Genomic DNA, 12,724 nt, shown 5'->3' with positions numbered 1-12,724 from the left:
TATGTTAAACTCAGACACATATTCGTACAAACGTTAATGTATAGAAGGGTCCAAATGAACCCTCTCCTTACATATCTGGCGTCTATGCATTGGCCTTGATGAGAAAGGACATTGTCTATCAAAACTGTTTATCTAATACCTGCATTATCGTATTTATTACCTCAGTCCTTACCTAATTATAGAAACACTTTTCTGTATGCGTAGTTCAAAACATAACTTGTATTCTTAACGATTTTCCCACACAAAAATAACGTATATTACTTTATCCACAATGGTTGAATATATAACACAAATATGCATTACGGATATGCTCAAGTTAACGAAAATGTGCAACTAATTTCTCAAATGTAAAGATCATATCTCCTGGAAAGAAAATAAATTTAAGTTTTTTCTCGTTCTTTGCAACATTGTGAAATTCTGACAATATATAGAGAAGATTCTGCAAGATGCCTGTAATTCTATTGGAAAAAACATTTAAGAAATAATGAAAGTATATTATGCTGAAACCAAATAAAAGTTAAACACCTTCAAAGTGAAATCTTACCTAATATTTTTTGCTTAAAACTGCCTATTTTTGTAAAACAAATATTGTTATTTAATATCTCATGGATAGGCTTTCATAATTAATTTTATAAATAAGTAATTTTATAAATATATATGGTTTTGAATTTAAAAATCGGTATCGTATTGATACCTTATAGTTAATAAAATTTACTGAAAGGTATATTAAAAATTTGCTGTTATGATTACAAACAAAATATTCTTCTGAGCTGAAGAGGTAGTTCTGGCTCTAAAAAAAATAATAATAAAAAAAAAAAAAAATACTGATGTGTTTAATACTCCCCTCCCAAATAACAGAAAATCTGGCATAAATGCAAGCCTGTAGCCTATCCAATAGCAAATCCTGTCAAATTTATGAAGGTAGGCATGGGGCACCTTGTTTGAACAAGAATAACGCGATTTGTTTCTATCTTCGTGACTGACGAATCAAAGTGTCATAGTTGCCCCTCCAATACTTCTCACCCTCTAAGCTATCTTACTTCTCTAAACAGAAGATAAAATTTTAAATTACAAGTAAGATGGGATTAAAACCTGCCTCCCCCCCAAAAAAACACAAGATTCACAAATTTGAACAAGAAGACTTACTGCTCAGGTAGTGTGCATCTTTCAATATTATTCTTTTGTCATTTAGTCGAAGATTTGAATTTTGAGATTACATACCCTTTTCAGATTACAAAATTAATAAAATTAGTGTTAGAGGAAAAATTTGATCAAAAGCCGGTAACAACGTTGATTCTTTTTAAATCTATCCCAAAGACAGCTCTTGCCTTTATCCTCCCTTCTTCAAAAACAATATATAGCGTTATACTGGGCTTCAAATAATAAAAAAAAACAGAGGTGAAATTACCTACCCCCCCCCCTCCCCGAGAAAAAAAAACACGAAAGATTTGATAAACAAAAATCAATATTCATATAATGCTGATCTTTAGCTAAACGTAATAGAAGGTATACCATTTGTCATAGGCAATTCTATCATGCTTTTCTTTTCAGAGGCCTTTCTTTTATAAGGCGCACTCTGCCCGTGAAAAACAGTATTAATGACCCTTTACAATAATGTCACTTGGTGTCTATTTTATTCTAAGATTTTCGTTAGACCTCTACGGAAATTTATGTTTTTTTTTATATTAGTATGGTCTCTGTACTTAAAGACGAAGAATATACTGAGATGCATATCAAAATTGAATCAACTTTTAAATAAGGGCTATTTCTGAAAATTAAAACAGATGTTCAATGGCCATCAAAATGGTTTAAGTTTTTCTGAAGTTTTGTCTATGCTGGGGTAATGGGTACTTTTAAATGTAATACCCTTCCGAAATATTACAAAAAAATGGCTAGACAAAACTCAATATTCATTCAATGGTGACCTTTCATCACAATTCCCTATTCTTTTAATCAAGAAAACAAATGTGACTATAAGTTAAGAACTCAAGCCTTCTTCCTGTCAGCATGTGCTTTTTTCACTATAGCAAGTTTTGATCTCTGATCAATTGGCATAGGTATGTCTGTGTAGGGTGATTCTCTTGTCCCATGTAGCATTAGGGTCCATTCTTTGAGAGTACCGGTTCTGTCAATTCTCGCTTGTCCACTGTTGAATTTCACCTATATAACAGAGACTCTATGTGAGACAATTTATGTTTCCATGCTAAAATAAGATTAATTTTAAAAAAATGGCTATCACAAGCCCAAATTGCCTGAATGCGTACTATAGAGCCAATAAATATAAAAAAGCAAGTAAATACATAAGCATAAAAATATGTTAAAATTACCAGAGATAATTAAATTCACAGGATTAAAAGGGAATGAATCAAATAAAACAAAAGGACAATTAGGCTTGTAACTGATAAATACAAAACGCAATTCAGTAAAGAAAAATGAGACTATAAAAAGAAAGCTCAAAATTTGTAAAATAAGCATTAAGCAATTGTAAGCCACAAAGAGAGTGGGATGGATTTAATTACTTAGGACTAACATAAGCGCTAGCAATAAATAAATTGCTGGATATTTTACGGTGGAGTTGCCACTCTGCTAAAAATATAATATATTCTCTCCGCTATTTAATAAAGACCATAAAACAAGGTTCAAACAAAAAAATTATCCAATCTTGAGCTTCGTCCCAAAGAAATTTATACCTTGGTACTATTTAAATTTTCATTACCTAATTTAAATTTAATTTTTGCTTTTCATTCCAGCATTGTTTGGATTTTGATCAAACGAAGTTAAACTCACTCTAAAGTTATTTGAACTTAGGACAATCAACTCCTAATTGTCCATTGTTGAGTTTCAACTGAATAGCAAACAGTAACTAAGTTTGAAATTTACGTCACTGCGTCGCATTCAGACAGAAAATTGGCTTCTTAAACATGCAGAAACAAATAATAAAAAAACGAGCTAATTCTCAGCTGTGAACTTACGCAATATCAAAGTAGATAAGTCCTGATTCAATGCAAAGCCTTGCAAAGTCCTGACTCGATTCAAAGACAAGATACGTCCGATCATGTAAGTTATTTTGTGGTAGGATTGCAAGTTAATAGAATAATAAAATTTTCATACCTTTTTAATCTTAAACTTTGGATTTTGAAATATTCCATGTCCTTTTATCCAAGTTTAAGATATATAGAAAAGTTAAACTTTCTAGGTAAAACTTAACTTTCAATAAAAGTGCAGTGCCCCTGTCATTAAATTGTCAAATTTCTAGATAATGGTTTTAAGGTTCTAATGAAAGGTGAATGTGCATAATTTCCATCAAGACTGCGCTCCAATTTGGGAAAGCTTGACCTAATTTCAAAAATAAACTTATTTTTATTTGCTAACAATTTTATATCAACAAACCTAAAATTAACAGGTTTTGAGTTTTTTAAAATCATCATAACAGAAATATTTTGTTGTTGTATATTTTGCAATCAAAATTTGTTTTTTAATGTTTTTATAATTTTTGACAAGGGTCACATATTACTTGCAGTGTGTTGCTACAAACAGTTCAATCCAAGGCTCACTTAAATATGAGGAACGTTATGGGTCTATTCTTTAATTCTCGTTCCTACATTCAAGTTTAATGTTTGTCTAGCAATGCTTCGAGAATAATAAAATATCCCTGAATAAGTGTGCTCTCCAGATATTTCTTATGGAATGAGGGAGGGGGTCTCAAATATTAAAGTGAATTATGGGGTCATCATCTATAGTTTTCAAGAAGAGTTTTTCGAGTATTTTTGTTTAGGAGTATCCCAATGGACGCTGGAAAAGGCTCCTAAAGGTAAATACCGCCGACCCATGGGAAACAATTCAAACCTTGGTAACAAATGTCCTATCCAAACCTTGGTAAAAACAAAGCAGCTGGTAGCACTTCTTTCCAAAAGAAACTTTCCTGGTGATGCTCACAATGCACGCAAAACTCCTCTTTTGTACCAGTATGCGTATATAAATATGATCTCTTATGTTACACAGAAGAAATATTTGTGCAAGAAGTGTAAAGCTGTCACCCCGCTGGACACGAATTGGAGGCTTAGTCGAAAAATGCTTTATGGATGAAAGGGAGATTAGGAATTAACTACTACCCAGCTCCATTCCCCTAAAAAAGAATTCTGTTATTTTAAGATTCACTGAGAGTTAAAAAATTTGGACATAAAAACGCAGTTTTTGAAGACTCAGGCATACTTTCCTGCCCCACGAACCCAAACCAGCTATACAGTCTACTACTGTAAATAGTTTTCTCAAACCGGAAATAAATCAACTTAGTAAAACGAAGTTCCAAAATAATTGACTATATTCATATTTTGTTTTGTATAGACTACGTACATATTTAGGAAAAATCCACCATCACCGGGATACTACTCCCTCTGAGACTAGGAAGCTCAATAATTAGTCTCTCAAAAATTTTAAATCAATTGACTATCTCAGAATCTTCAGTCGATTGATTTTTGGCCGTCTTTTGCCCATAATTGTTGTTTTGTACCACAAAAGGGTAGAACACTTTACTGAGGACCTTATTAATTAAAACTTGTCGCCCCCTCCTTTGAAACATGAATAAATTAAAACATGTTTATAAATAGAAAAATCAGATATAGTTCTATTAATATCTAGGTGAAAATCAAGCTTCATGTAGCAATTGTCTCTCCTAGAAAATTCCCTTCTAGCTCATAAGGTCCTCCTCTCCCACTTCCTCCAATTTTGGGTCGACAAGAATATGAGAGTAATCTTGTGTGTTACAGTATTTATGCAATAAGATCACAGCGATAGAACCTGTTTTATAGCGCTAGTCAAAACATATTCCTATGAACGAAGGGATATTACAGATTAACTTCTACGCCCTCCACCAGCTCCTTTTATATTCAACAAAAGGTTCACTGTGAGCTGGTAAACGTGGGAATAAAACTTAACTTAACAGGACTAAGGCATTCTCCTCGCCCTTACCTACATAATGATTTACCAGCCCCTCTCAGTAAGAGCTGATTCTAAGCTATATCCTGCTCTACATAATTCTTTAAAAACTAATAAGAATCTACGTAGCTAGATGAAGCTTCAGATTAATCGTCTGTATTAACGATTTATTTTGTATTTAACTTCATGCAAATTTAAATACGGATGCACCACCGCATGGCAATTTTCAAATTCGAAATTTCGAATTTCTAAAATTTCAATTCAAAATTTCTAAAATTTCGAATTTCAGCAAATTTCTAAAATTCGAAAGCTTAATATATACTTTCCAGGTAATTTTCAACCAATTAACTATCTCAGGATTCTCACTGGATAGCTTTTGGGACCTCTCTTAGCCGAAATTCTTATTTTGCACCATCAAGTGGTAGAAAACACCACTATGCTTGGGCACAATCTTTTTTGTTGCATAAATGAGCACCAAAATCACCCATTTCTGTTTAAATATGTCCCCTCCCGATTTTCTAAGACCATTGGTTTGATACAACCGTCTCTGTAAAAACAAAAAACCCAAAACAAACACAGGACAAACAATTAAACACATATATGTGATGAACCCGTTAAAGAATTATTAAAGACCTTTACCTCTAACGTCCATGTTCCACGAGGGTCTTCTCCCCAAGTATGGGTTGTCATGAATGGCCATTTAGTAAAACCATCTCTAGCATCATCATCATTGGGTCTACGACTCAAAATCATTGACCTAAAAACAAAGCAGAGTTGAAGATAAAAAAAAGAGGCAAAATCAACATAATGAGGGAAAAGGGAAAAAGAGAGCAAGAAAGAAAAAGCGAAGAAAGGACCATAAGAGAAAAGTCAAAAAGGTAAAAAAGAGAAATAGAAAGTCACAACTACCAAAGAAAAATGGCTGTAGCATAAGAATGATGGAAAAATGAACAGTATTATAACATGAAGTTATAAGAAAACAGCTAGCGATAACGAACTGTAGTAAGGAGTGACCCGGCTCAATAGTAACCAAAACTCTATAAAATAGAATTTTGATACCAATAATTACATCAAAAGTATCGCATTTTAGTGTTGATTTTAGATATATAAGTTTCATCAAGTTTAGTTTTACCCATCAAAAGCTACAAGCCGGAGAAAATTTGCCTTATTTAAGAAAATAGGGGGAAATACCCCCTAAAAGTCATACAATCTTAACGAGAATCACACCATCAGATTCAGCGTATCAGAGAACCCTAATGTAGATGTTTCAAGCTCCTATCTACAAAAATGTGGAATTTCGCATTTTTTGCCAGAAGACAGATCACGGATGCGTGTTTCGTTTTTTTTTTAGCTTTTTTGTTGATTTTTTTCCCCAGGGGTGATCGTATCGATTCAGTGGCCCTAGAATGTCGTGTGAGGGCTCATTATAACGTAAATTAAAAGTTCTAGTGCCCTTTTTAAGTGACGGAAAAAATAAAAAATTAAGTTGACGGATAAAATTGGTATGCTACTTATCTTTTATAGCCACCACACTCAAGGAGTGAAGTTAGGTTAATACTAATGAGATATACCTAAGCATGATGGAAATAAAATACTTTAGTAGCAAAATTATGGAAACTACAACCAAGAATTATGGAAATCAGGGCCTCCCAGAAAGCATTATATTCAATGGTTTATAACCAACATAACCTAACCTAAATATTAACTAAATACTTAATTAAAATATACCTACATTGCAGTGTATATACACTCTCTCACGCTAAACTGAAAGAAACTATAGAAAGAAACGTGTTCTGTCACACCGAGAACTTAAGTGTGGTAGCTAGAACAGATAACTACCCAGTTCGTTACCACGAACAGTTTGAAAAATCCGCTCAAATTAGCCAATGCATAACAACTTTGACATTTTTGCCTGAAAGACAAGTTCTCTTGTGCTTTGTTGATGTGTTCCTTATCTTGTTCTCAAAACACCGATTGAAAACAGGGCTTAAGTCAGCTTCACATAGTACAGAATATAAGCTAAGAAAATGTTGCAGATGAAAAGATGAACACCATTTCTATTGTACAATAAAAGACAACATTTAATTTTGTATTCCATCTTAAATCACTTTCATTTCGTATTATATATAATTAACCACCTTAGTTATGTGCTATGAAGCATTAAAAGGTTAAATAGCTTTATAGTACAAATAAAACCAGTAAAGTTTACCTTTATTTTGATATCATCTTAGACTGTTTTACAAATAGCCCTTAATGAATGAAGTCCAAGGTGCGTAGCAACATAAATTTACTTAGTCACTTAGGCGAAGAGAAACCTGAGATCCATAAAAGCGCTCCAAGGAGATTCATTTAGACTTAGAATTCGAATTCAATTCCCCGGACAACAGTTTCTGCTATCAAATTCACATAAAAAGCGATAGGAAAGGATGAAAATGTTGTTTCGTAAATTATCTCGTTTCTATTCATTTAACAGCTTTCCAAGGATGATAAACAAGGTATTTCCCATTTTTCACCTTAAAAAACCATTTTGCTTAATTTCCTTCCCTCCCCCTACATATCAAGGGCAATACGAGCTTTCCCATGATTTCTAACATTTTCCAGGTTTTATTTGGAGTGTTTTTTTTCTCGGTTTTCCTACCCCTTCTTGCTAAAGGTGCAAAGTGGCCTATATAAAAGTGTATCCCCTCCCTTTGAGAGGATATTTTTTCGGATTTTAACAAATGGAGAGTTAATTCAAAATAATGAATAAATAATCCATGGATATTGTAGTCTCGTGCAAATGGAAGTTGAGACTTCAAGCGATGTGAAAACCTGAAATCCATAAAGACAATCTAAAAATATTCGTTTGAACGTAAAATTCTAATTTAGTTCCCTCAACGATAGTTTCCTCTGTCAAATTCTTATGAAAAGCGATAGAAAAGGAGTGATACTGTTCTTCTATAGAGATTTTGCTTCTATCCACTTTAAAGATTTTCTGAGGATGATGAATGAGGAATCTTCCATTCTGCTTCATTTAAAAAGCCATATTTGGTTATCTTTAAAGAACAGAAGCGCTAGAACTCATAAATCCTCGGCAATAAACAAAATTATAACTTGCCAATTTATAAGGAATATGATCTAAATGGGAATAGACCATTTAGGTTTCATTTATTTTTGAAGAGCATCTGTGCCTTTGAAGGGCTATAGACACAGGGTGTGTTCCAAAAGCCAATTATCCCTAATTATAATTAATTATATGTTATTACCTTCATCCTAAAACAACTGCCAACTGCAAATTCCACCTTTTATATGTTCATAATAAAAAGTATAAAAAATAATAACATTTCGTTTTTTCAGTACTTATAATACAAAGAAAAAACCAAATATTTTTATTATTTGGTATTTTGGAAAGCAAATAATGACAAATAATTAATCAACATTTTTGATAATTCTCTTATGAAAATCAGTAATAGCAAATATGATGGTAATAAATGTGTTAGACTGCAAAAAGATGGGCAATTAAAGAACCTTTGTGTCAAAGCCATCAGAGGTCCCATTTCTTTCATTTTTCGCAGAAGAAACCTTATATAAGGAGCCTGTAGGTTTATGTCTTCTTTGTGACAGCAGTCTCATATAAGAGGAACCAAGTGGGAATATTCTTATTTTAAGATAGGGTTTCTCGAGCATCTAGCCCCCGCTCTAATGTGAAACTCAAAAAGTTTCATTGAATTCTATTAGCATCAGAATACAAGAAAAACAGTTGAAAAGAACTGTATATTGTCTCTGAGTGTCTAATGCGAGAAAAAATCTTAAAAAACTAAATCTAATATTTGACTAGTTTAATAGATTCATATACTACCGTAGATACTTAGAAAGAAAACAAGAACCACTCCCCAGCAGTAATTATATAGAATTTTCAAATGAAGACCAGTACATTAAAAAAGTGGTGTGTGGCCAAAACAGCCTCGGAAGATTTTTCTCAACATAAGTTTTGTCAGAGTATGACATTTAAGAAAGATTCCGACAAGTGACAGATATTATATCAATTCTAATTTTAACGAAGAAAAGACGAAATGTTTCCCGGTATAGATTGTACAAAATTTTTGGATTAAGTCTTCCCCATCCAGATAAAATAGATACAGAAGAAAAGTGAAAATAGAGAAAAATACACTTCATGCAGACATAATGAAAGCCAAAATTGTCCCACAAATTTCTTTTAGTCCAAATATTGTCAGATTCTGACATTTAAGAGAGGTTCACATCCAATTATGGTACGAGCCTAAGAAAGACGAATCGTTACTTCCGAGCAATGACCAAGCGAAAATGTTATCCAGATGTAACAAAAATATATTTCAACCAACAATTTCTCAAATCCATATTTTTTACATGTGGGCAAGTAAAGCAGGCTAATAAACACCAAAAAAGAGCAAATCACTATTCCCGCTGAGGAAGAGTAACATTTGTATTCCTATACTAATTTGTATACCGATAATAGACACTTTAGAATTTATTCGATACCGGAATAAGATAGCCACTTGGCAGATTTAAAAACAAAAGGTTACGAACTCGGCACCGAAGTGTCAGCCTTATTTGGGTCCCTTAACATGTATATCATGGTCGATAAACTGTGTAAACTTGATATGCAAACTATTCTAAACTATAATCTGATTTGATGTATTTGTCAAGTCACCGTCTATTACAAGTTAAATAATGTTGAGAGGAATATATCCCTGAAGAACTAAGCATTTTTAGGGTTTCTGATTGTTTCTAACTATACTAAAACAAAATTAAGTTGAGCTTAAGAAATTACTCCTTAACCCATATGAGTTGGAAATCCTAGCCCTGACTTTTAAAACTTTGAAATGACTAGATAAAAATCGTTATTTATTTCATTTACGGGAGTAAGTCTAGCAATCCTAGTAACAGGGAACACGGAAGTTTGTCTCTTAACATTTCCTTTATATTTCAATGCAAACTTCGATTGTAATGACGTTTGCCTAAGAGTTCGACTACACTAAAACAGTTTTGAATGCGAAACACTCCTATTAAAAGCAAATATTATTTTCAAGAATTTTGTGATTTACAACTGATGGATACTATGGTTTCCACAAATACGTCATTATAGAAATGGAGAGAAATTGGAAAACAGTTTTGTTTGGCTTAAGAAAGTCTAAAATAACTGACTTGATCGTAAATAAGAAATTCTTAGGTCATGTCAAATACTATACACGGAGATGAAGTGTTCTTGAAATAGTATTTTTTTCCTGACTGGAGGGAAGGTGAGGGATTGTAGGAGGATTGAAGACAAAATTAATGTGCAAAATACTTAAAAAAAAGGTCATTAAAAAAAAGAAACAATCTACAACTGCTTTGCTTGTGAACATGTCTTTCATAAGAATGATAGTTAAAATTATGGATACGGGATTTTAAATCCAGTGCCCTAAGAAAACTCAAAAGACTATATAGGCTATATACTACGACTACTATACATGGCCTTATAGTATGTTAATGCTGGACATGAAAATCGTTTTCCATTCTGAAATTTGAGTCTGGAAACAGGGGCGTATCTAGGAGGTGGTTTCTGATGCACTTACCCCCTCCCAGAATTAAAAAAAAACAATAATTACAGGGTTAGATGGGTGAAAAATTCCAAAAGGGGGAGCCCAGGTTTCCTTGCATTTATTTTGTATCACAGCCTGCCTGGGTAGGGTTTTCCTCTTGTAAACATTGTCTTTATTTGTCCATTGTTTTATTTCCAATCTTGAAAGTTTTGCCTGTTGATTATACATTCCTATGTTTCCATTCTCTTTATAATAAGAAGGGAAGTTTGGTCTAAGAAATAAACTTTGTTTCTACATATAGAAAATTCTTAGATAAGGTCATATATTGCAGATGGGGGTATAAGAGGAGACGGAGAGCATTAAAGAGGAAAAAAAATATGCAAAAAACTTTTCCCGTTATGTTAAGATTTTAAGGAGTAGATTTTATTGACAAGATTAAAAAAAAACATATCATCCCGTTGTCTCTAGACCCCAAGACCCAAATAAATAAATTTTCTTGGTTTTGCACAGTAAATTCAAGCATCTAGCATAAATGATAATAATAACAATAATAACAACACACATAATTACAGAATTAATGACAATAATAGCCAAGGAAAATATTATATGTATTAATAACAATATTATAAAAATATTATAACAATAAATATAATATGGCTAAAAAAAGATAATACGGTCTCTAATTTAAAAAAAAGGTTTTATGTAATAAAATAATTAATAAGAAAGCGGGAATGAGTCTGAGCCGGCTATACACCTTTAGTTTTAAAACATAACTGCTCTTCTTTTACATAAGTCTGTGACAGTATGAAACAGTCATTAAGAGAAAATTACAAAAATACTGGTTAAAATATTGCCATCTCAAAAAATATCAATAAGACACTTTAGGAAAAAACAATCCAGTTATGGAAATTATCTTACCTAGTTTTCATAGGGGATGTCAAATGCATTTCCAGGTCCCCACGCCTTGAGGATTCTACTGTGATAACAGCTTGGACATGTTCCAAATAATCAACCTCAGTGTCTTGACCCTGACATGATGAAGTGTCAAGACGAAGGATTAGGGATCCATTAGATGGAATTTGGCTAAAAGTTAGAGATGAAACATAAATATCTTTCGCTTGAAGTGAAACACGTAAACAAAAAAGAAACTTAAAAATAAAATAAAAATGAAAAGGACGAAAGAAATTAAATTTTTACTACTTTTTCCTTTGTTCTACAAAGAAGAATGACTTTTAATACTTTTTCAAATAAGAGGTGAATAACAATTTATAACCGGCTAATAACATTAATTCTTTAATATATATATTATTAATCGACACCTTATCCTAAAGAAGTTTCATCCTCTATAGTAAATGACATTAAAAAATTGTAAATATCTTTTTTGATCGTACATGATAGTTAATAATAAAGAGTTTACCAATACTGTTTATGAGTTATGGTCAATTTTGGATAATAAAATAGTAAAAATGAAGTTTCATTGATCAAGTATTATCTTAAAAAGTGAATATTTTGAAACTTGACCAACCAGTTAAAATTTTGAAATATTTGAAGATGGCATAGTCGACATCATGGGCTATTATGACCTTCCAATGCACTGCTGGGCTATTTGAACTCAAATCACTTGCTTTCCAGATTACTATTGAAAGCAGCTTTGAATGATTTCTCACATGATTCTCACAAAAACAACTTTGAATTTTTAAAACGATCTTGGGCTTTCATATATTCTGTCATGAAAACTGAAACAGGGAGACTAGGATGAGGACATTACATCAAAATTCTTCATTTTTGTCATAGGGCTCATCACACTATTAAAATAAATCATTGAGGGATTTTGTTCAGTCACCACCCCAATGTTAACTTGTTTACGTCTTATTTAAACTGATAATTATAAAAATTTTCTATTCTCTTTTTAAAGTGTACATTAATTCATGACCTTTTGGAAATCGCCTCGAAACAGTATTCCCTGTTGTAATCCTGTTTTTGCTGTTTTGACAAACTTTCCCTCCTTCCAATCAAAAGAAATTATTTTAAATATGTCATTTCACGTCTCGGGACTGCAAGAAACGCCTACCCCCTTTAAAACGGTTACGGGTAACTTCAGAATTAGGAATGACATTTTCCATAAGATGTTACACGTTGGACATTTGAAACATAGCATCACCAGGTTTGGTCTGAGACTTAACCCCTGAGATTATGCGAAACTGCTTTTCTAACTTTTTACAAGCATTGAAAATAAAATTGAAAATAAA

At 32.4% G+C, this 12,724-nt stretch overlaps 1 protein-coding gene across 1 annotated transcript in view; it reads right to left on the bottom strand.

Moving 5' to 3' along the window:
• Positions 1-201: 201 nt before the first annotated feature.
• The window catches only part of LOC136029425 (neuroendocrine convertase 2-like), a 157,397-nt gene continuing 144,874 nt past the window's right edge, over positions 202-12,724 (bottom strand). The window contains exons 11-13 of the mRNA XM_065707806.1: positions 11,394-11,558; positions 5,575-5,692; positions 202-2,160 (exon numbers count right to left, since the gene is read on the bottom strand). Coding sequence (XP_065563878.1) covers positions 1,987-2,160; positions 5,575-5,692; positions 11,394-11,558 — 457 coding nt within the window. The 3' untranslated portion in view covers positions 202-1,986. The remainder of the gene's footprint in view (positions 2,161-5,574; positions 5,693-11,393; positions 11,559-12,724) is intronic.

This window comes from Artemia franciscana, chromosome 7, assembly GCF_032884065.1.
Source record: "Artemia franciscana chromosome 7, ASM3288406v1, whole genome shotgun sequence".
NCBI classification, from domain to species: Eukaryota; Metazoa; Arthropoda; class Branchiopoda; order Anostraca; family Artemiidae; genus Artemia; species Artemia franciscana.
This window is presented reverse-complemented; position numbering and strand designations above follow the sequence as displayed.